At 39.7% G+C, this 22695-nt stretch overlaps 6 protein-coding genes across 6 annotated transcripts; 2 read left to right on the top strand and 4 right to left on the bottom strand.

The window, feature by feature from the left end:
• Positions 1–2550: 2550 nt before the first annotated feature.
• LOC129731444 (serine/threonine-protein kinase 40-like) lies at positions 2551–5954 on the top strand. The gene is made up of 4 exons (XM_055691451.1): positions 2551–3204; positions 3304–3441; positions 3679–4232; positions 4569–5954. The coding sequence occupies exons 1-4, from the start codon at positions 2845–2847 to the stop codon at positions 5737–5739; spliced, it is 2223 nt and encodes a 740-aa protein (XP_055547426.1). The 5' UTR covers positions 2551–2844; the 3' UTR covers positions 5740–5954.
• Positions 5955–8406: 2452 nt separating this feature from the next.
• LOC129731297 (uncharacterized) lies at positions 8407–9862 on the bottom strand. The gene is made up of 2 exons (XM_055691161.1): positions 9728–9862; positions 8407–9669 (listed from the first exon to the last, which is right to left on the bottom strand). The coding sequence occupies exons 1-2, from the start codon at positions 9854–9856 to the stop codon at positions 8611–8613; spliced, it is 1188 nt and encodes a 395-aa protein (XP_055547136.1). The 5' UTR covers positions 9857–9862; the 3' UTR covers positions 8407–8610.
• An 8-nt stretch (positions 9863–9870) lies between these two features.
• On the bottom strand, positions 9871–12342 carry LOC129731298 (bolA-like protein 2). The gene is made up of 3 exons (XM_055691162.1): positions 12193–12342; positions 10067–10161; positions 9871–10008 (listed from the first exon to the last, which is right to left on the bottom strand). The coding sequence occupies exons 1-3, from the start codon at positions 12256–12258 to the stop codon at positions 9912–9914; spliced, it is 258 nt and encodes an 85-aa protein (XP_055547137.1). The 5' UTR covers positions 12259–12342; the 3' UTR covers positions 9871–9911.
• On the bottom strand, positions 10265–12177 carry LOC129731296 (probable dolichyl pyrophosphate Man9GlcNAc2 alpha-1,3-glucosyltransferase). Its single transcript, XM_055691159.1, has 2 exons — positions 11021–12177; positions 10265–10956 (listed from the first exon to the last, which is right to left on the bottom strand). Exons 1-2 carry the CDS (start codon positions 11911–11913, stop codon positions 10281–10283), a joined length of 1569 nt encoding a protein of 522 aa, XP_055547134.1. The 5' UTR covers positions 11914–12177; the 3' UTR covers positions 10265–10280.
• A 6105-nt stretch (positions 12343–18447) lies between the features above and the next one.
• LOC129727446 (dnaJ homolog subfamily C member 21) lies at positions 18448–20469 on the top strand. Its single transcript, XM_055685301.1, has 2 exons — positions 18448–19424; positions 19487–20469. Exons 1-2 carry the CDS (start codon positions 18616–18618, stop codon positions 20280–20282), a joined length of 1605 nt encoding a protein of 534 aa, XP_055541276.1. The 5' UTR covers positions 18448–18615; the 3' UTR covers positions 20283–20469.
• An 8-nt stretch (positions 20470–20477) lies between these two features.
• LOC129727447 (proteasome subunit beta type-6) lies at positions 20478–21493 on the bottom strand. Its single transcript, XM_055685302.1, has 3 exons — positions 21290–21493; positions 21019–21218; positions 20478–20966 (listed from the first exon to the last, which is right to left on the bottom strand). The coding sequence occupies exons 1-3, from the start codon at positions 21332–21334 to the stop codon at positions 20531–20533; spliced, it is 681 nt and encodes a 226-aa protein (XP_055541277.1). The 5' UTR covers positions 21335–21493; the 3' UTR covers positions 20478–20530.
• Positions 21494–22695: the final 1202 nt, after the last annotated feature.

The following is a 22695-nucleotide window of genomic DNA, read 5'->3' as shown; positions in this document are numbered from 1 at the left end:
CGAGTCTCGGCTCGGGAGAGACTGTTAGTGTTAGTAGGATCGTAGCGCCGCTAGCCCCACAATTGTCCTGTATACCTCGCAGTTGGCTGCGAAGTCTGTGTATAATAAACAGAAGGTCGAGTTCCGAATCGGAATGTAGCACCAAAGCATTTTTTAAAATAATAGTCAGATCTACTGTGTCTACCTAAGAAGCACAAAAGCTAAGAATCAACCAAAACAGCAAAATATTGAAAACAATCCTATGTTGACGTTTTTGTATCAGGTTTGACGTTTCCGTATCTTCGATGTTATACTCTGTCAAATGTACATCGAGAGATAGGAAAAGGCATTCCCTCGGTTTAACCCTTTAACGGGCCGAGGATAAAAAAATGTGATTAAATTTTATCGTTTATTTCTGATCACTGAATTATGAAGCAGAAAAAAAAGAAAGTTGTTGGTGGCAATATAGTTGCAACTGCCTTATAAAGGGTTAACTAAACAATGGAGAACAGTGGCATCGCGTGAAAACACGAAAAAATACTCTTTACTGCACTCTTAAAGCCATTTTTTGGAAGAGCAGGTAACCTAATCATTTTTATCATTTAAAACTACATGAGATAATACCATTTATTATCACAAATTTTATACAGTCAAACCTCCATGAGTCGATGTTCTAGGAGTCGATATTTTCCTATACTCGATGATATTTTCAGTCCCATCGATTTCCCATACAAACTCACTCCCAGTAGTCGATATTTCTATTACTCGATGCCTCCTTCGCTCGATGGTCCCTTATTGTAACTATGCTAGTTGTTTGGTTTCTATGAGCCGATGTTGTTTTCAAATTCTGGTGTGAAAGAGTGAAGAAGAAAAGAAGAAGAAAACTGAGAAATGAAGGAATAATGTGCTGACTGTCTGTTAAAATGTGATAGCGATCGGATTTTGATGATTTTTGTTAGCGAAACTAGATGAAACAACAATCTCTAGGGTAATAATAGTGGAAGCTATACATCTAGCAAAAAAATCTTGCTTCAACATTATCTAACTAAAATTATGATCCAGCAAGAAATCATTTAATAGCAGAGGCAAATCACCTAAAAGTCTCTATAATAAAGAAATATTATGAAATGCTCATAACTCTTAAGCCTGTAGTACACTCTTTGACCGAGCGTCAAATATTTGTCACCTTTTGACAGATAAAAATTTGGTCAAAGATAATTATTTGTCACTCTTCAATTTTAACATGGGGCAAACACGGGCAAACAACAACCATGATGTCAAATAAATTTGACCATTATGTCAGAAGGTCAAATATTTGACCATTAGACAAAGAGTGTACTACAGGCTTTATTTTTCTCATTTTAACATTTGCAAATTTCGACACTTGCTTTCAAAAAATTTTAGATTTATAGTATAAAAATTCAACGGACATATAAAAATACCCTCACTTCTTATACTTATTTTAACTTTTGCTATCAAAGGAAAAGTTACTTTTACATGATATATTTTTTCTGCAATTAACTTAATTATAACATTGTCGATTACAGTATTTCAATAAAACATGTCATTTTCTAGTATATTATATTTTACACATTGATATTTTTGAGTTATTTTTTCAGAATTGTGATTTTAAATGATCAATCAATGTCATAGAATAAAATCTCAATCAATATCAAACAAATTCGCAGGTATATCGGAAACAATCGGCCGGATCGATTCGCGAAGCAACATTTATTGACTCTATTAAACACCAATTTGAGAAGAAATCCCCCAAAGTATTGTGCCGTGTCAAATAAATGTTGTGTGAACAAAAAAATATGTATTGACTCTAGACACCTGTTGCTACTAAAATTGAATATCTTGAGTTTAAAATGACAAAAAATAGTGTACACAGCTTTATGCAATCTATTGTATGAATAATTGACGTCTTCAAAAATTTATTCTATGAGTCGATGGTCCCTTCGATGTCGACTCCTGGAGGTTTCACTGTAATTTGTTTCATGATTATTGGGAAATTTGTAGAATAATATGACATCAAGAAAAAATAAACATATTGCAATCAAGAACTGTTCTAGCATTTCAATGATTGTACTGAATATTAAGATTCTCAAGAAGTTTACGTTTAAAATACGGCGTCAAACCAAGATTTGGTTTTATTTTGGCTAATCACAGATATCTAAAAAAATCCATTTAAGCGTCTATGAAGCTGAAAATTATTAAAATTTTACTTCATCGTCAACATTGACTCTAAAAATATACTCGATTGTCTGAAACATTGCCTTTAATACTATATTGATTTGATTTATAGTACACGAGCTATATTTTTTTTTCTAACAATAATTTAGTCCTTAAAAATCAGTGGTGGAAGAAAATAGTATGGAACTCAACAACACACCACTACAAGCAACCATAATAGCAACCCATACCCTAGTTTCCACGCGTTCCTTATCAACCGGTAAAAAAAGCTCGCACGCAGGGAACTTCACCCAACAAAGAGAAACGTCAAAACGTTGTTCCATTTTGTGTACCAAATTTACAATCAAGAGCCTTTGTTTACATCAGCAGTTTCACCTTCCACCATCCTACTAGCCCAGCACCCACTCGCGTCTTGCGCCTTTGCCAGCAGCAGCAGAATCTTATTACGCTACATTTTTTTTTCCATAATCGCATAATCAGTGGGGTGAAGTGCTCGCGTCGTAGTGATTTTTCTTTCTCGCAGCGAAACTCTCTCTTCCTCATCGAAAATTCGTACGTGGTATCAGCTTCAGGGCTTTACCTATCGTGTTACGGATTAAGTGGTGGAAAAACGGTACCGTTTTGCAGTGCAAGGTTTCACTTACTAGAGCGTAATTAAGCTACAGAACAATGCAACGTAGAAGAGTTCTAGGAAAGCGCATCTATGGCGAATTCACTGCCAGTGGTTTTAGTGCCAAGCGGAACCGATCGGACCAGGAAGTTCCGACGATGGAGGATAACGCAACCGCTTCTTCGTCGTCGTCAGCTGCCGCGGTGGCTAGTGCTGCTGGCAGCGGGGGCGTCTTGCGACGGCCAAGCAAAGAAATTCTTGCCCAGGTTCCCCGTTTCGGTACTCCTGTTGAGCGAAGAAATCGAGTGCGAACAGCAGGACCCTACGTGATCGGGCATGAGCTGGGTACCAGCCCGGGTGTTCCGCAGACACAGTACCTGGCCAGGAAGGAAAATAGCAACGAGTTTTACTTGCTGAAGGTGGGCATTGTGAATCAATGGTGGAATCACCATTTTTAGCAGCAAGCATATTGTAATGGCTGCTCGTGCATGACAATGGTCTGATGATTTTGTTTACAGATTCTTAGCTACGATATCGAAACCGAAATGGTCAATAAAGAAACGCAGCAGGGAAAAACGCTTCTGCATACTGAATATACGTTGCTTTCACTGCTGGCCGATCTCGACGGGGTCATTCACCATCACGGATTATTTTGTGTGAGTATTGTTTTTTCTGTATTTGAGCTGAGCTGTGAAAGGTTCAAGAACGTTCTGTTAAAACTATTATGCGCTTTACGAAACTATTGCATCACTCGTCCTCGGGCCGCCTAGATTAGGATACACGTAGTTGTTAATTTTTGAAACTACGCCGCAGATTGCAATGTTACGCAAAGTTGCACCATATGACGGAACAGAAAATAAAAATATTGCTTATCTGTGTGTTTTTTTTTCTAGGATTACGCATTAGAGGAGAAGCAAATCGAGACGGCAGATCGCACCGTCCAGTGGATTTACACGGGGCGGGTGAAGCGTCGACTGATTCTTGTGCTGGATTGTGTTCATGCGCATGAGTTTTGTGAGCGTTCGGCAGCGTACGTGAATCTCCAGAAGTACGTCCAGACGCACAAGTTTTCCGAACTTGAAGCGCTGATGGTGTTCTACGAAATCGTTAAGGTTGTCGAGCAGTTGCACCAGCGCAACATCATCCACCGGGATCTGAAGCTGAACAACATTGTGCTGAACAGACGCACCAATGAAATTGTGATAACGAACTTCTTCCTAGCGAAGCACCTGAACAGCGAGGACGACAATTTGTTCGATCAACGGGGAAGTCCGGCCTACATTTCGCCCGACGTACTTGGTGGAAAGCCGTACAAGGGCAAACCGTCCGATGTGTGGGCCCTTGGAGTGATCCTGTACACGATTACCTACGGGAAGTTTCCGTTTCTGGACACCACGCCTTCGGCTTTGTTCAAAAAAATCCGCCAAGCGGATTACGTGATTCCAATGTAAGTATGATTATGATTACTTTAATAAGAAATTGAAACGAGTTTGTGCAAGATCGCTCCAGTGCAGTTTACTATTTTGTTTGATGAGTTGATCTTGGACAGTGTGTCCGCCATAAAGGTTAAGACGTAGTCTTGAAAAAGAAAAGGTTAACATAATGATAAAAGCAATGTTTGCATTGCATGTGATTAAAAGTACGTACACGCAGCCGAAAATCGCACAGCGATTTTCGCACATTGTCATGCTTTATCAAACTCGCATATCACTTAGTCATTATAGATTGGAACCTGTTTTCCGTTGAATAGAATTGAAAAATTCAACTTTTATTCTTTTTCTAGCGAAACCAAAACCAGTTCGCTGACGATTCAGTTGATCAAATCGATGCTGACATTGAATCCAGCGGAACGTTTCACTGCCACCGAAGTACGCATCGAGCTCGAACGAACGATCGCTAGTCTCCGTGGACCAAGGATCGAAATCGATCAAATCGTCCCGGAAGTGGAAGATTTCGAGCAGAGTGCCGAAGAGCGGAACAAAAACACTCGCCAAAGTACCACCGATAGTAAACCGACCTATCCCAGCCATGAGCTGTCGCGAGAATCGTTCACACGATTGCTGGAATCGGGTGTTCATCGACGAGAGAACGAAAGCTTTCTGCGGCCACGATCGCTGGGAACTCGAGTCGGCTCGCTGAGAGGCAATTCAACTATCATTCGTAGCTTCACTGCCGGAAACAATCGCCTGCCAGTGTTCGGTAGTGTTTCCAGAGCAACGACCACAAATAGTATCCCCTTCGGCAGAAACAGACCAACCACCACAAACGAGGCATTTGTTGTACGGACCCCTAATAATAGACCCGAACTGGTGCAGGTACGTTTGGCACCGATAAGCACCCCGAACGGAGACAACTTTGTTCAAGTAGCGACAACACAAGGTCAACAACAACAACAACAGCAACAATCCCTAAATCCATCTCAAGCTCAGCAGCGCTCCCTTCTCGTACAGGTAGATGCCCAGGCACTGAATCACATCATCAACTTCCAAAATTCGGGTGGAATTTCTCTCCCACCAGTACAATTGTCCAGTCCACAGCCAATCACTGCAACAGCGCCAACTGTCGGCGCCGCCCCATCATTCCAAAGTCCAGGCATTCAAAATCTATTTTCGGCGATGAACGACATGTTTGCACGTGGCCGCATGCCTCCGCCCAGCCGAGAGGATTCGCCCGATTTTCAGGGCATTATCACGCTCGAAATGGCCAGTAAAATCGTAACCTGGCTACTGACCAACTTCCGGAACCATGCAGTGATTCGGGAAATCTTCGGTAGCACTTCCGGCAACAAGGTGAACAACGTACTAGAGCTGCTTCGCCGATTTGGCGTCCAGATGGAGTCACGGGGTGGAAATGCGGTGATTAAAGTAGAGCAAACCATCGATATTCTGATGTTCATGACGTACCTGCTGCAGGTAGCCGGTATGAATAACAATTATTTTCTGAATTCTTACTGATTGCAGAAAGTTCTGCTTGTCCGTTGGACGGTTTAGTTTTGCAATCACAGTACCAAGAGGTGAAATTTGACGGAAAAAAGAGGTACTGTGTGTACGTTACGGATCTAGCGTAATTTGTAATTGGTGAGAAGATAATCTATTCGTAATCAATGCGCAGGGCATTTTGTGGTGGAATCGCTTCCACATTGGAATAAAAACTAATAACTGATCATAAATTACTTGCAGATAATTTTAATATATCACAGTCAAAAATATTTTTTTGCAATTCAAGTGGAATTACGTTTTTTCTAGTATTTTAGTAAATTAAGCAACGTGTTTGAAGCGATTGGGGTGCGATTTTGTGCACATAATTCTCACATTTAATTTCACGTGATTCAAATATTGCGGCTTAGGTTTTTTTCAGAAATATATTTTTTACAAATATGAAATGATTATTGTCTTGCATAATTAAAAAATTAATAAAAAAAATGTAGGTACTTACCACCGTGAAGAGATGTAGACGCCTTGAGTGCTGAAACACCGCGTAAAAATAGTAGTGGTATCTGGGATACGACCGCATAGTTGACGTAGGACTACAATAGTTTTAAATTTCCCTTTGAGGCTCTGTTTGATTTGAGCTCGTTTTACTTTTGTCACGGTTCGATTTTGGCACAGATGTGCCAAAACGAGCGATTATGTCTAAACACATTTCTTAGTCTTCTTGTTTATTTCAACCAATTTAAGCTCAACATCCTCCAAAAGAAATGTATTTTGGTTCTTTATGTTGCCGAAGCGAATGACCGAAATCGGTAAAACGGTTCCTGGAACATGACCGGAACTTGTGCCGGTGATATGTATAATGATCATGATCTAAGCTGTACTAAGCCTCTAATTACTCGGGTAGTAATATCAAGTATCTAGGTCATCAGCCTCAATTCATCAAGCGACACCTCAAACGACTTGGAACTAAAACTAGTTCATTGGTGAAAATATCTATGAAAAAACGTCATGAAAACCGTTCATTTTTGGCAAATTCTGCCATGTCGTGTTTGGCAAAATCGAACGGGGTCTGTATTTTGATTATTTATTTGCAGCACTCTATTCTAGAAGAAAAAATATTCTCTTCAGCATTGATGAATACCTTTCATTCTAATACAGTCAATTTTCTTCAATACGCGAAAGGGCAAGCTTCTGTACAGACCTAAATTGAGTACGATTTAGTATAAATTAAACAATATTTATTTGTCTTGTGAAGGATGGCTCACTCTCCGATCACCAAGCGGCAAAGATGTTATAAAATTTTCCTGCAGTTACAAGTTCGTGGAAAAAATAACGATAAAAAACTACAGTTTTTGAACAAAAATGTATATTCACAGAAAATTCAAAATGGACATGAGAAAAACAGAGTGTAGAGTTCAAAAATAAACAACACATTTTATCTGTTATTTATATAATAGAGGCAGATAGCAGGGTATATAATTTATATACCCTGCTATCTGCGTCTACCGACACGTACAGAATTTCGTTGTTCCCGGTAGCGCAGTGTATTTTGCGGCACCCGAATAATCATATTGAATTCTGATATTTGCTACTACATATACGAAACAAGAATAAGAAGACAATTCAAACGGCAATTCGATTGTGTTCCAGATTGCAAAACGATACCTACGCGTTAACCCAACACGCCCCACTATGCGTCGACAACGGCAATGTAGTCTTCACTTGGCTTGGTTGCACACAATTAAATATCGAGTTCTACTGCACTGATAGACGACGAGTGACCAGTATTCATACATTGCTCGGTGCAGTACTGTTGCCTGTGCCAGCATGTTTACCATCAAGACATCAGTTTTGATAACATTCTAAGAGCAGGACGTGAAACTGTCTGATAGTGGAGGTGGTTACGAACTTTCCGAAAAAGCTTCACCTTCAAGACATCAATATAGTCTAGGCTCATAGAAGCAAACGTTAGTTGACCTATTGGGACGGGGAGATTCTGTCAAATTTTTTTTTGCCACTGCTATACAGGATATCACAGCAGACAATTGGTGTCTATTCATGAAGTCTGTGCCAGGGGTGCCCGCATGTGATTGGTACATTGTTCGTGAAAATTCGACCTTGAAACTTTTATTCAATTCTCACTGTTAAACAATGAAATGATAATGATAACTGAGAAATCACAAAATTGTCCATAATTTTATCAATCCAACGACATATTGATTATTGTAATCCATCATGTGGTTACATCAGCATTACCGTTTGAAATCTTTCATTCCAACGTTACACCTTGGTTTTAGTTTCCGCAGAATGTATCTCGATATAGTGCGGTTAGACGTAGTCCTACGTCAAAAAATCCTAACTTCATACTTGCTTCTGTAACGCATAAAAAATCTTGATTACCAATCGTAGCATCACTTATTTTGTCTTTTTTCGTTCACTAAACAACGAGTTATAAAACTTCGAAAATCAAAAAAAGGTGTTGCACTTTAAAACAAACACGTGGTAATGAAAATGTTTTATCAGATTGCGCGCAATGTTTGCTTTGATCACATTTGTGTGTTTTAAAAGTCTTTTTTATGAGACCTTTCAATCTGTAGCATTTTTCAAGTTACAAACGAAAAGGCTTTGAACACAAAATGCGACTGGAGATTCGGATATTGTTACTGTACTCAAAATTTCATGTTCATGTTAGGTAATACTTTTTGCAACCTAGCGTTTCCAAGTTCTTTACTGTTATGAAACTAGAATAAATAATGCCCCGCGAACCAATACTGATTAATCTATCAACAATACGAAAACGAAATTAGACACAATTTTGAACAATATTTTTTTGATCAATCCCTACACCACTTGTTTCGAGAAATCGGCCGAATATTTGCGCTTACCTGAGCGTCATCCGAGCGTTCTAAATTTCACTCCTTCGCCGCCCATCGTTGTTTGAATCGAGTGAAAACCAGCTTCTTGCAGTTTGTTTGTCAACTGGGTAAACTCCTGCTTGGTTTCGTAGTTCTCAGGAAGAAACACTAGCGCACAACCGCCACCACCAGCACCTGTTAACTTAGCGTGGAATCCCCCGGCTTCGGCAAGCTGAAAAATCACCTCTAAAGACGGATGACTGACACCGATGGCTCGTAGTAAGTTATTGTTGACCGAGACCAGTGTGGAAAGCTCCTGAAACCGATCTGCTTCATCTTCCAGAATCGAGACGACATCATCTACTAAGTGACCCATCGCGTCCAGAATGGAATCCATCATCTTGAAGTATTTTTCCTTCATCGTAACAACGTTTGCTACCATTTTGGAGGTCGAACGACTGACGCCAGTATCCACAACCAACAGGTGGATTCGTTGCCGGAGAGCAACCGTCTCGAAAGGAGCGCCACGTGTGAACTTGATGAGATTACCGTAGGTGCATATGGTGTTATCGATTCCGGAGGGACGCTCGTGCATCACAATCTCCGAATCGAAAGCCCACTGAGAGATTTTCTCCAGCACCGACGGATCGCCGTGCTGGAATGAAAAGCTGCCGACATTAGCAGCATTCAGCTCTTGTTTAGCAATTTTCGAGAGAACGAAGCTAGCGGCAGAAACGCAAACACCGTAACCCGCGGAACTACCCAGTCCGGCGCCGATACTCATGACCGATTTAAGCGTGAATCGGAACCCGAACGGTAGCGATTTAATTCCTTCGGCTTGCAGTACGCGGTTCAGCATATAGAGAGCGGTACCAAGAGCGAATCGTTCCTTCACGGAATCACCCGCCGGCTGGGTGGATACGTATTGTGCGAAGAAGAAGGACTCTGTGTGTTTCATTTTCTGGAGAAAATCGAACGGTGCCAGATCTGTTCCGCAGTTGAGTTCCTCCAGGAAACAGTTGAATGATTCGAGCGATAGCGATGATACAAATGGTATCGAGGCGAAATCGAGTATTATTTCTGGTTGTTCTAATTTCTGAAGCATTAAAAAATATATTACTGACCAAGTCGAGGATTACTTTAATCGTTCCTACCGTGAACGTGAGGTAGGTTCTGAGTCCAATGGGACCCGCAATAGCAGGTTTGCCATAGACAACAGAGTGTTCCCCGTGAAGAATCACCTTTCCAGGGGCTGATATTTCAAAGGCATCTAACGTGGACATGGCGAAACGCTAGGTTGCAAAAGGACACCGACGGTTTTGGTAAGTTGTAGTTTTGCTAATGACCTTCTGCAGCCCACTGTTCGGGTGTGTAGGTCTTTTGCGAGAATGCGTGAATGGTTTTGAGTTCTTCAGCCAAAGCAGCGTTCACTAATCTAAGGATTAAATTACATTAGGATAGAAACCACTTGAAATAGCGTTGGATCGGTATACCTATGCCGTTGTAGGATTGCTTTGCCTTGGAACTGCGGGGACACGATAACGGTGCTGAACTTTCCACCGCAACCGTCTGATTCATCAATTACTTCCTGCAACGAAAAAAAAAAATCGGTAGTTTGACAGCAAACAGTCGTTAGTTTCAGCTGCATGGTTCAATTCTTCAAACAGATTAACATAACAAAAAGAACGCTGTAATTTGCTACTCCATTTATTTTACTTTTCTTTTGTCACTCTTTCTACTTCTAACCATGAATAATTTATCATCCGGAGAGAACTGTAGATAGTTGTAGTAAACAAAAAATAGTACAAAGTGTGCACAGCTGTACGCCGAGATGAGAAGCGGCCAAAGAAACGGTAGATGCTGTGGAGGTTGAATATAAACGAAACAAATTAACAATATCGCTTGCCCTATCAGAGAGCAGTAGAAACTGTATATCCATATTGGACTGATGTACCAAAGGCCTTGAGTCAATGAACTCATTTTGAGATAATCTATAATGTGGTATTTCCTCACTGACTGAAATCTATTCAGTGCAAATAGAGCAACTTTAAGCATTATTAATGTCATAATTGTTAGAGCAATGTAAGCATTTAGCAAATTATCTTTGTGAAGAAGAGGTATCATACTAAAGGTGGCTACTAGCAGAAACCAAAAACTTTGAAGGGGACGTAGTTGAAAGAGTAGCATAACCGGCAATGAAACCAGCAGGATCGATTTTTCATGAACTTGAAAACTAAACAAAAAGAAACCAAGGGACGAATTAACTAAAGCAAGAAGAAAATTTTGCTTTGATGGTTTGATGAGAAGCGCTAAGCTGCTTGGCAAAACGGCGCACAATGTACAACACAAACAGATGACAGCCATCCTGGAGTTTTCGAAGTTCCTGGAATTGGGAGAAAACATGCTTGAAACAACTTCTCAAAGTAAAATGTACCTACTAAACTTACTTTAGTTTGATAAAAACATTAACAACACACCAGACATTCGCAACTTTGTCCTCAAAAACTCCTCTTGCTATCGGAAATACTCGATGAATGACTTGGACAGTCGATTCGAGTGATTCTAACCAAGGACTCCAAATAGTAGCAAATGTAAGAACTACTACCGTTCCCAACATAATCAGATTTACGACGCCTTTCTTGAAGTCGAATCTCATCGAATGTTGAAAGCTCCATTGTAACAGATAAAAGAAAAACGGCAAGGCATGGTACAACTCCATCTGCTTGTAATTCAGAGCAGCGACAAACAGAACTGATCCAAGGAAATTTCTATCGGCCAGCAAAGCAGCGATTGCCAAGGCGGCCAAACCTAGCGACACGTTGTTGTATTGGAAGTGTCCATTGTCAATCAATATTTGACCGGGATACAGCACTGCGATCATCATCCCGAGCAGATCTTTACCGGTAACATCACCGCCGATAACTTTCCGTCGCACCACACTACTAGCCAATAAAATAGCTGGTATGTACAGCAAGCTATCCACCAGCAGGACTGTATTCCTCATGAAATTTTTATGTTCCACCTCCGTGAAACCACGCGACTCATGTAACCTCACAAAAGCCGGATCCCTCGCCATGGCCCATTTTCCAACTAGCAAACTATGATAGGCTGTCAACGGGGGATAGTCTAGTCCCCAATATAGAAGATCATTATCGGTGCTGTTCTCGTACCACTCTCGGATAGGAAGATTCACGGTAATTTCCTGCCAATGTCGTTGAGCTTCAAAATCACCAAACATCGGTGGCTTTCCTTCACCCGAGTAAGAATGCAACGATATTGTGGCACGCAGCAACATTCCGGCGGCCACCAGAGTGACCAAACTAACGCTATCTATGGCCATCGCTAAATTCCGATGCCGGCACAACAGATCAACACTCCACGTAGCGCAACTTTAAAGACTCTGTTGTTGTCGTTTGTTACGAACGGTGTTATTCTACGAACTTTCATTTGAACAAAATGTATGTAATGAATTTAACGATCTAGCCCTGAGTAGCAGTTAGTCGAAATTTGCCTTGATTTTGGCACACCGTCTGTGTTTTTGACAGCCGGAGCGATTCTTCAAACCTTCCACAAGGAATATATATTACACAAACTATGCATACGTGTCCAGCTTACTTACCACATGAGTAGCTTGCAGCTTCTCGATTAGCTTCTGCTTCAGATACTCCTCTGTGTATCCAGACATTTTGCAAAAGAACGGGAAGTAAGCACAAGGAATAAATTACAAAATTATATTAACACGTTCTCAGGATGGGAAGCCGCAAGTAATGTTTACCTTTGTTTAGCAAGAATGAAACAAAAAATGTCCTGCAAACAGAGAACGAACTTTTTGTTGCTGTGTTTCCTAGAGCTTCGCTCTCTCGTTTTGCTTCGCAGAATTTACGCGCTCTCGTTTAGGACGATGAATCTCCGCCGCCATATGACTTCTAGCAGGTCTTTTCGACATGTAGTTGGCGCTGCGGTAAAACTGAAATGCATATTTAATTTGTTCGAGTTTGTTTCACTAAAATTGCAACAACGTCCACAATTTGTATATTAAACGACATAAATCAGGAGAACAGGTAGAATGTGTTTACCTGAAAGCATAGTATTTCAAAGCACCTTTTTTGTGCCAAAAATATTAAAAACTTATTTCCATCAGTATTTGTCACTCGATTTGTTGAGGTGATTGAATTATCGATTGATTATCAGATTTTATTATTAGAGTAAAATAAAAAAGTGTCAATCGCAAAGGGAAAACTTGCAGTATGTACTGGCAAACTTTAGTGAGTATTTTAAGTTTCAAAAATATCTTCTTCTTAGGGTGGGTTGTCTAGCTGGTCGCCGTAAGCGAATTACTTCTGCACTAGGCCCAGATTATAATGTCAAAACCTCCAGGGGCAATTCATGACGCAACAGCCGCTGGCGGCCAATAAGGCACATGTGAGCGAATTTACTCTGGACTGAAGGTTTCAACGGCAGTTATGTGTTGTAAATGGGGAACGTACCTGTTGTTACCGGTTTATATCACCTTACTCACCACAGAGTTGACTATACCTTTGTTGTTCCAAGGCCTCATTGCATCGATATCAATGCCGGCAGTCTTACTTGTGGTCGTTGCGTCGGTTGCTCTCATTTATGCCGTGTTCTCATCCTCGGTCGCACCTTTCGACATATCCCATGCAAGTCCGTCCGCGTTAATGCTATGCTTGCCATGGTTCTTTCGGTTGTTCTGGTGATCTGTTAAGCATTTTGTCTCGCAACCGCAAAAAAAAAGAGAAAAAAAAGAATGGGAATGGTTAATGGCAAAGCCGAAAAGTGCTGTCACATACATCCACATTCAGACCGTCAACATATACCACCACCCAATGAAATTCATTCTACCAAAAACGTATAACTGATAGCGAATTTATCCACTCCACTGGGTCAGTGCCAACACCTGGAATAATGAAACGATACTGCGACTCACGACGTAATCTAAAGAGATGCTAGGCAGTTGTCTACATTCAGAGCTCATGTATTGGTGCGCCAAAACTGGCTCCACATTCGCTGCGCAACTATCCATTTCATGGTGCCAACTGCATAATAATGGGTCGAATCAAATCGAAATAGAATCGTTCTGACAGCAGTTAAAGCAAATTTTTAAAATTTTTATTCCACAGGGTCAGTGCAAGTCTACCCAAGAGTAAAGAAATGGCATCACGATTTAGAACGCAAGTAAGAAAGAGATACCAGATAATTGTTTATGAACTAAGCACGTGCGACGGTGGATTGAAACTGACAAATTTACGGTGCGCTTTGGGCAACACGCCGGGTCGATACTGCGTCAAAATCAAGCGAAAGTGGGTGAGCTGGGTGGAATAAAGGAATTGCCATTAGATCGCAACTGGGATTGACACTGGGAACAAATAAATTCGCGAAATAATAATTATAATGAAACATATGCATACACACATGTATATATAGAAAAATAATAATAATGAGAGTAATAGAAGTAGTAGTTGTCAGAGAAGTGAGAAGGGTTAGTAATGCTACATTATATGAGTGCAATGGGTGGTCGTTAGTTACGAGGTTTTGTTAGTGGTTTGAGGGTTAGTATAAACCTCGATTAAGCCCTACAGACCCCGCCAGTATTTAGTTTTGTTAGGTCATGCGAAACTAAAACCGGCGGTGTGATAAGTCAAGCGTAATAAAAAAAAGCGAATTGCAATTATTGTGTTGATCTCAATAAATTGTTAAATTGTTACTATTATGTTATTATTATAATGTTATTTATATTGTAATTTTAATTAAGCTTTGTGTTTGGAAATACGCTTGACGAATCACCGTCAAGTCCTCCACCCATGTGTAGGGATTTTAAGTTTCAAAAATATCAAAGTTAAATTAATTCTCAAATTTACTTTTACTGTGAAGAGAACACATTAGACTCAAAAGCATCTGAAAAGCAATGACGTTGTCAACTTCAATTCCACATATCAAACTATGCGCATTATCAATAAAATTCACGTGGCATCTAAGCATCAGACAGATGTTTTTGGTAACGTGCTAACCAGAATGATTCCGGTATGTACGATATTATGCTGACAACCAAAGTAAATTTTTTTTTGTGAATTTAGACAAAACCAGATGTTGATTGAAATTAAAAACGGTTCCTTAAACGTTTTCGTTAATGTATGCGCTATAAGGCATATTCCTGTTTTTCTAAAGCAAAGTGAAGCAATATTAAACGGTAGGTAAAATTATCTAATTAATAGGCTGACCAGACGTACCGTTTTGAACGGGACAGTACGGTTTTTTCAACTATTTTTAACCGTCCCGTCTTTTTGCTATTTTGTACTGTTTTTGGATACTCCTCGAAAAATTCTTAAATAAAGCTTTGCGTTGAAATTTTTCTTAATGAAATATAAGTTTCCAATCAGCCAGAATTTAATCAATATTACTGAGTACATTCTGTGCCTTCCTGACAGTACCGCACCACTGGAAAGGACATACCCTATCGTGAACCAACTAAAAAGTAGCGATTGAAGATGAGACCATGATAATTATAAGTCAAAATCTCGTCATGCAAGTGACAAATTTACGGAACCTGTTGCAAAAAATCACACTCTTCTACGAAAAATTCATCAAACGTACAGGATCCGGTAGGTTCATCAGGGCCTGCCACAAAAGATAATTAATATGATGGTCGCAGTGGCTCTTTAGGTCCCAATGTCCTTCAGGCATACAAAAAAAAAGGTTCATCAACAAATAATTGTTTGCATGCTTTTGTTAGTGAAAGTTTCCAAAAATCAGTATTATCATGTGTCCCGTTTTTTGACCACATTTGTCCCGTTTTTTTCCCAAGAAAATCTGGTCAGCCTACTAATTAACGATATCCTCCAAAATGACACTTCTGCATCCCATTGTTAAGTTTTATTATTGCCCCTTGCATGACTATTTGGACTTCTGTGATAATCATTCATTGCCCAATTTCTTATTTCGCTCTATCAAATTGACACCTCAGTAGCGCAGTGGCAGTTTTTTTGGGTTCATTGTTTGTTTTGTTTTTCATTTGAAACATTAGGTATATATTTTTGAGCAGCTCTAGTTGAAAATTAGGTTGAATATCGAAACAAAACTAATAGCGAATTTCTTTATTCCACTGTGTGCGGGCAAAACTGCCGTGGGATAATAAAACGTCATCGCCATTTAAGACGCAAGTAAGAAATAGATGCCAAATAATGTTTACGAACTTAGCACGTGCAGTAGTGGGTTGAAGCTGACAAATTTGACAGTGCGCTTCGGGCAGCACGGCAGGTCAAAACTGGGTCAAAATCGAGCGAATAAAGAAGGGTTTTGACAGCAAATAGTGCGCTTCCAGGTCAAAACGAGGTGAGCTGGTGGAATAAAGAAATTCGCTATAAGTGTTACATGATTGATTGGGTGATACTGAGTATCGATACTTTCTCAATTGTCATTGTATCGATACCAGACCTCACGGTTTCAAGTATACTTTATTAATATATATAGGTATCAAGCGCTGACCATTGCTGGTAGTGATGTCCGATTTTTTCAACTAATCGATTAATTGGTAATCGATTATTTTGTTCGTGTCCGCTAATCGGACTTGATTAGCTGATGCAAGATATTCGATTGATCGAGATAATCGATTACCTGATTGCGTGACTCCTACGTTCAAAAATAAAATGTTAGTGCTGACCAACAGTCAGTTACCAATAAACTTGATCTCTAGATTTTACTAACAAATCTGGCAGAAAGCTCTAGAAATATTCCATGGCCTACCTCTTGATTTCAATGTACGAAGTTGGTTCATCAAACAAGCCTATGATCGAATCTCTACTGCAAATTCTGTGTAAAATAGTGTTACACCTGAACTTTGCTTTTTTGCAGCAAAAAATATTGTACAATTTTACAACATATTAAAACTTTCTTCAAGACACTTTTTGACTATTCGGTTTGAAATCACATTATTTAATACATTTATTAATTCAATTAGCCTAATTCTTTATGAATCTTCGAGAAAGTATTTGTCCGATTCAATTAGTTCTTCAGTTTTGCAATTGTGCATTCGTTTGTAAGTGATTTTGCTGTACAAAAAACTTTACACTAGATTTAAGTGATCGAATCCTATATCCTAAACATTAGTCAAACGAATCAATAAATAGGAACCACTATATAAATTTACTTAATAACGTTTGAAAGTGAGAAAAGAAACATTTATTTCAAAAATGCTAAACATTCGAATGACAATGAATGGCTCTAGACACCCTGTGACGTGAGAAGGTGCCGTCAGTGGAACCATGCATCCTCTCCTATCGACTGTTAGATTAGGAACATTTCTAGGTGGGGTCTTGGGAGCCGATTTCGCAGCTTTGTAATAGTTTGACCGGCTTTGCTGAAAAGACTTTTGAAGGAACGGATGTTCCTAAAACTGGCATGTATTTCATCGGTATTTTATAAAGCGTTGGAATCTGTCCTTGAATTCGGTTCCATACTGGGTCAGAATTTCTTGGTGCCAAATCGCCATGCAAATACTGCCGTAAACCCCCGGATAATCCAACATATGGTTGATGTTTTTGTATCTTGATGCTTCTCTAGCAAGAGTACCGTGGGCAGCCCACAGGTCAGTACTTAGTTCGATGTTGACTGGTTCAGGTTGCTCCTCTCTACACTGCCTAGTGATTTTTTGCATCATATTAACTAAAATTGTATTAAATGTGACATATGTTTATACAAAGAAAAGCAACATTTTTCGTCATACTCACCAATCCAAGAAGTCGTTTTAGATGTATCCAGTGTTCAGCTCTCCAAATCTGCCAGAGATAATTGGCATACTTTGTTGGCCTGACTTGCTTCATGTTGTTGTACCTCTGCGTGATAACAAAAGCGAAAATATTCCATTTCTTCATTTTCGCATGCAAAAGAAACAAAATATCAGCAACACCGTCAACACGAATTCGTTCGGTTCTTGCATGCGAAAAAGAGGGAAGGAAATATTTTAGCTCTGGCACTCACACATATTTTAACAATCGCTTATGTGAGTTCGTGTAAGTGCAAACAGCCCTTAAAATCTTTTTTAACTTCGTAATCGCGACGCCAAGAGTTTTGTTTGTGAACACGCAAAAAAAGAAGTTTAGTTTTCGTTCGTGCGCGCCTTTTTATAATTTTGAATGAAATATTAACGTCGCAGCACTAAATCGAAACGCGACTTCTGGTGCGCGCGACTTTTCGCTGCGACTTTAAATATCCTTAAGTGGGAAGTAGTACGCTGTATAGCGCTATACAGCGCACTATTTGCGACGTAAGGTATAATGTGCGGCATGAGAGTAAAATCAATTGTCGCCAGTCGACAACTACAATTTTCAACTAAATTGATAATATAAAATAAGTGAGAACAGAGGTTTAGAAATCTCTTGTGTTTTCGTTACCGCTGGCATAACCAATTATCCCATTTTTGGACAAAGTTGAACTATAATCGAACAATAATCGGGGTCAACTATTCGATTATTCAATAATCGAAAAGTCGGTTAATCGATTGACAATGAATCGAATATTTTTGCAAATATTCGATAAACTCGATTAATCGAGAAGTAATCGGACATCACTAATTGCTGGAGTGATTTTTCATTAACCTACCAAGGTAGCAGTCATGATAGAGATTTTGTTTGTCTATATAAAAAAATATTTCTGTCAAGCGTTTCGATAACGCTAGTATCGATACCCATCACCCAAACTGCGAAATCGTGTGCGAAATTCGACTGTGATAATCGTGTATTTCGGGGTAGTCCAATTTGGCGTAAAAGTCGCAATAATTCGTGACAGTTCTATTTTTCACATCCTAATGCCGCACGGAACCTGTGTTTGGCAACCCTATAACCGCTGTCAACAAGACCAAAACAAAGAGCTAACAGCATGCTTGTTTCTTTTCGATTTTTCTTCGCACATTTTTCGCTTCATCGTTTGCGCTGCCTTGCTTGCTTGCTGCAGGCAACTAATCCGTCAGTCAGCGAACTTTCGTCACTTCGGTGGATTTAGAAAGCGCGTCTAGATTTTTCCGTTCGCGATGAAGTGCCACTACGAAGTGCTGGGAGTTAGCCGTACGGCCGACGATGACGAAATCAAAAAAGCGTATCGAAAGTTGGCTTTACGCTGGCATCCCGACAAGAACCTGGACAACCCGGAGGAGGCCAATCAGCAGTTTTTGTTGGTGCAGGCTGCTTACGATGTGCTGTCCGATATGCAGGAACGTGCGTGGTACGATAATCACCGAGAACAGATTCTACGCGGTGGCCACACCAATTACGAAGATAACTCGTTGGATTTGTTCCAGTACTTTACGACTGCTTGCTACAAAGGATTCGGTGACGATAAGGGAGGATTTTATGCCGTTTATGGTGAGGTGTTCAATACCATCGCTTCGGAAGAGATTGAATTCCTTGACGATGAGGAAGAGTTTGATGCGATACCAAAGTTTGGTAATTCTAAGAGTGACTACGATACGGAAGTCCGACAGTTCTACGGCTATTGGGAGGGATTTTGTACGAAGAAAAGTTACGCCTGGCTGAATCCACACAACATAAACGAGATTCGGGATCGACGAATTTTAAAAGTGATTGAAAAGGATAACAAAAAAGTACAGCAGAAAGCTAGGAAAGAAAGGAACGAAGAGATTCGATCGCTTGTCATGTTCGTTAAAAAGCGCGATAAGCGGGTGCAGGCCTACAAAAAGCTGTTGGAAGAACGGGCGGAACAGAACCGGATAAAATCTCAACAGAATCGATTAGAGCAAATTAGGAGAAAGCAGAAGGAGATCGAGGAGCAGCAGAAAAACTCGTCCAACGTTTTCAATGAAGCATACGAAGAGCAGCTGAGGTACATTTGAACCGAACTTAGTATTAATTTCGAGTAATTCTATTGTACTCTATATTTTATAGAAAATTGGAAGATTCATATGCAGCTGTTTCGGATCAGTCCGCTGATAAAGAGGATAAACCACCACAGTCGGTGGCAGATGCCATGGCCGGCTTGATTATCAGTCAAAATGAGAACGGAGAAGAAAACTTTTACGTAGATGATCTCTATTGTGTAGCGTGCGATAAAATGTTCAACAATAGGAAATCATTCGAGAACCACGAGTCTTCTAAGAAACACAAACAGAACATACAACTTCTCCGAGAACAAATGAGGAAGGAAGATGACGATTTGGCATCCAAGATACAACCAGAAGAAAAAAGTGACCCTGAAGTTAGTGAGGCAGAGTCACTAGAAGTTGAGTCCAAACGCAAGAAGGGCAAAAACAAGAAGAAAGTTTTGAAAAAAGTGCAAAATTCGGAAGATAGTAGCGAAGAGCTTGCACATGATATCCCCTTACCGGGTGCTTCGAAGGAACTTGACAGTGGCGACGACTGGTCTGATTTGAAGAAAAGTAATAAAAAGGGAAAATCCAAACCTAAGGATAATGCCCAGAATAAGTCCAAATTGAGCAAGACGGTAGCAGAAGAAGTTGCAGAACAGCAACCTAAGGCGCAACAGATTGAATCGGACGACAATACACCCAATGGCGATAGTCGACCAACAGAACATAAATGCGTTACTTGTAACGATAAATTTGGTTCTAAAAATAAGCTATTTAATCACTTGAAGCAGACTGGCCACAGTGTATATATTGACAAATTGAAGGCGCAGAAAGCCGACGCGGATAAGAGCAAAGGCAGCAAAAAGCGAAAGTAGTGATACTAATGTAAAATAGTTTGTACATAAATCATAGTTCATACGATAGCTCTGGCGTTACGTTAGTTTCGCCTTGGAAAGGTGAAAACATGTAAATGCACTGCACTGGTTTGCAATAAATTAACCAACGGTATGTCAGTGAAATCACCTCATATCTCCGTTTACCTAATTTCTCAACAATGTAACACGTAGAAATAATATTTAATATTTTTATTTATTAAATTGAGAAATTACCTTGGTTTTGCCAATTAGGCCTTCACAAAAACTGATGGACCGGCTTGTACTGCAGCGATGTTTTCATATTCTCTTGGAGCAAAGAAAACTTGCCGTTCGACGCCATCCTTGTTAATGATTCCAATACGACAAACACCTCCCGAGCTTCCATCGTGATACATTGCGTGGAAGATTGATTTCTTCACAAATTCAACGCATTCATCCTTAGCCATTCCCTCGCGGTAGTGCTCTTTAACGAAGCCATATATATAAGAACTTCCAGATCCGCCAATGGTGACACTCTGTCGGATATGCATTCCTCCCAAGGGAATGGAATAGACCTGTCCGCCGAGCTTTTTGTCCCAACCGGCTACGATGATACCAGCAACTAGTGAATCACGATAGTTATAACAATACTGACGGAACTCGTTAGCAGCATCCGCCACTAGAGACTGTTCTCCAGTTTGATTCCTAACAAATGAAAGGTTAGTTTTGTAAACACAAGAAAACAACTTTATCATACTCATGATAATAGAGAGAATATGCCACTATATCAGCAATCGCTTGCGTGTCAGCAGCGGACCCGGAACGGCAACAGTAAATGTTATTGGTCAACTTTGTTAGTTTGTCCGTAACACGGTTCGCGACGTAGGTCCCAGTGCTGGTGCGAGAATCTGCCCCAACGACGACTCCTCCGTCGAATTCCACTGCCATAATTGTGGTCTGAAAAGAATGAGACGACAGTTTCTTCGTTTGATAACCTAACATAACGAGAACTCTCCCGGCATACTTACACCAGTGCTGTGGGGTGCGTTTCTCCAATCGTTAGCGCCGTCCATGTTTTATTCTCAATAGAAGAATTGTATTTTGGGAAATAAGAGATAATTTACGTCGATTGCTTACAGGAAAACGAAACTAAACACGAAAAATGTTTACTGAATTCGCGTTAACACGACTATGTACGAGGAAAATGACAAAGCGAGTTTGAAACAAAAATGCTTTTTGACATTGACAGTATACAGTAGTGTGGTTCATGTTTATTTCTGGTCTTCATGAATGGGGACCATCGAATGACTACGTTACAACTTTCTAACGAATGGAATTTATTTTTTACAAGTTTTCGGATAATATATTTAAGAGAATTTAACGAGGAGATTTCCAGACTTATTGGTTCATGGTAGATCGATTTAGTTTATTAAATATTCATCGATATGTCAGGATGTTCAAAGCAAATCAGTATTTTAGTTTTTGTGCGTAAACCATGGATAAAAATTGCACACTCAGAAATTATCACCGAATACGGTAAAATAAATTACCGAGATTTTAACAGCGGAGATCACGATAAAAATCTCGATAATACATCAAAACACCTTGATTGTGTAAAACCAACAATTGGCAACTTGTTAAATTTTAACGTGATTCTCGGCAATATTTTACCGGGATATTCATGAAATAATGCCGAAGCTCATTTAAATTTACTGAACACTTTCAATTGTCAAATTATTACAAACACTTCGGTAAAATTTATTGAAGTACGTATTTGGCGATTTTCCAGATAAATCAAGAAAATGATCAAAACGATTGATTATCCGTATATTTTTAAATTACTAAGTCAAATGATTCAACTAATTACAGCATCGGTAGAAACGGGAGAGTTGTGTTGCTTCCTGGAATTAAAACAACATCCTTCATTCTGCCACTTCCATCCTGCGGAGCGAGTCGTCTACTCACAAAATTGAGTAAAGAAAGAATTAATCGGTTTTCTTTTAGTGTTATTTGCAATAAACACAAACAAGATCTGAGAAAAATAGTATATCCAGCTTTTTACGCGCCATAATGGCGGACGCAATAATGCAAAGTTCGTGATAAATTACCAACCCTTTTGACAACTCTGCTCACGTCAGTTTGAAGCCTTCATATATTTTATCAAAGGAAAATATATCTGGCAACATTTGTGTTGCCAATTTTTCAGAAATTCCAAATCTGACATAAGCAGAGAAGTTCGCATATTACGAACACGCATTATAGCGACTGCCATTATGGTGCGTAAAAAACTGGATACTCACTCAATATTTTAGGTTAATCTGAATATTTCAGATTTCTCCGTAATGATATTGAACCGCAACATCGGCTCCTTTCATATCTAAACCGAAACACGAACAAAACTGATAGTAAAGCTTTCGTTACACACTTAATTTGT

The sequence above is a fragment of the Wyeomyia smithii genome, chromosome 3 (genome assembly GCF_029784165.1).
Source record: "Wyeomyia smithii strain HCP4-BCI-WySm-NY-G18 chromosome 3, ASM2978416v1, whole genome shotgun sequence".
In the NCBI taxonomy this organism is placed as follows: Eukaryota; Metazoa; Arthropoda; class Insecta; order Diptera; family Culicidae; genus Wyeomyia; species Wyeomyia smithii.
This window is presented reverse-complemented; position numbering and strand designations above follow the sequence as displayed.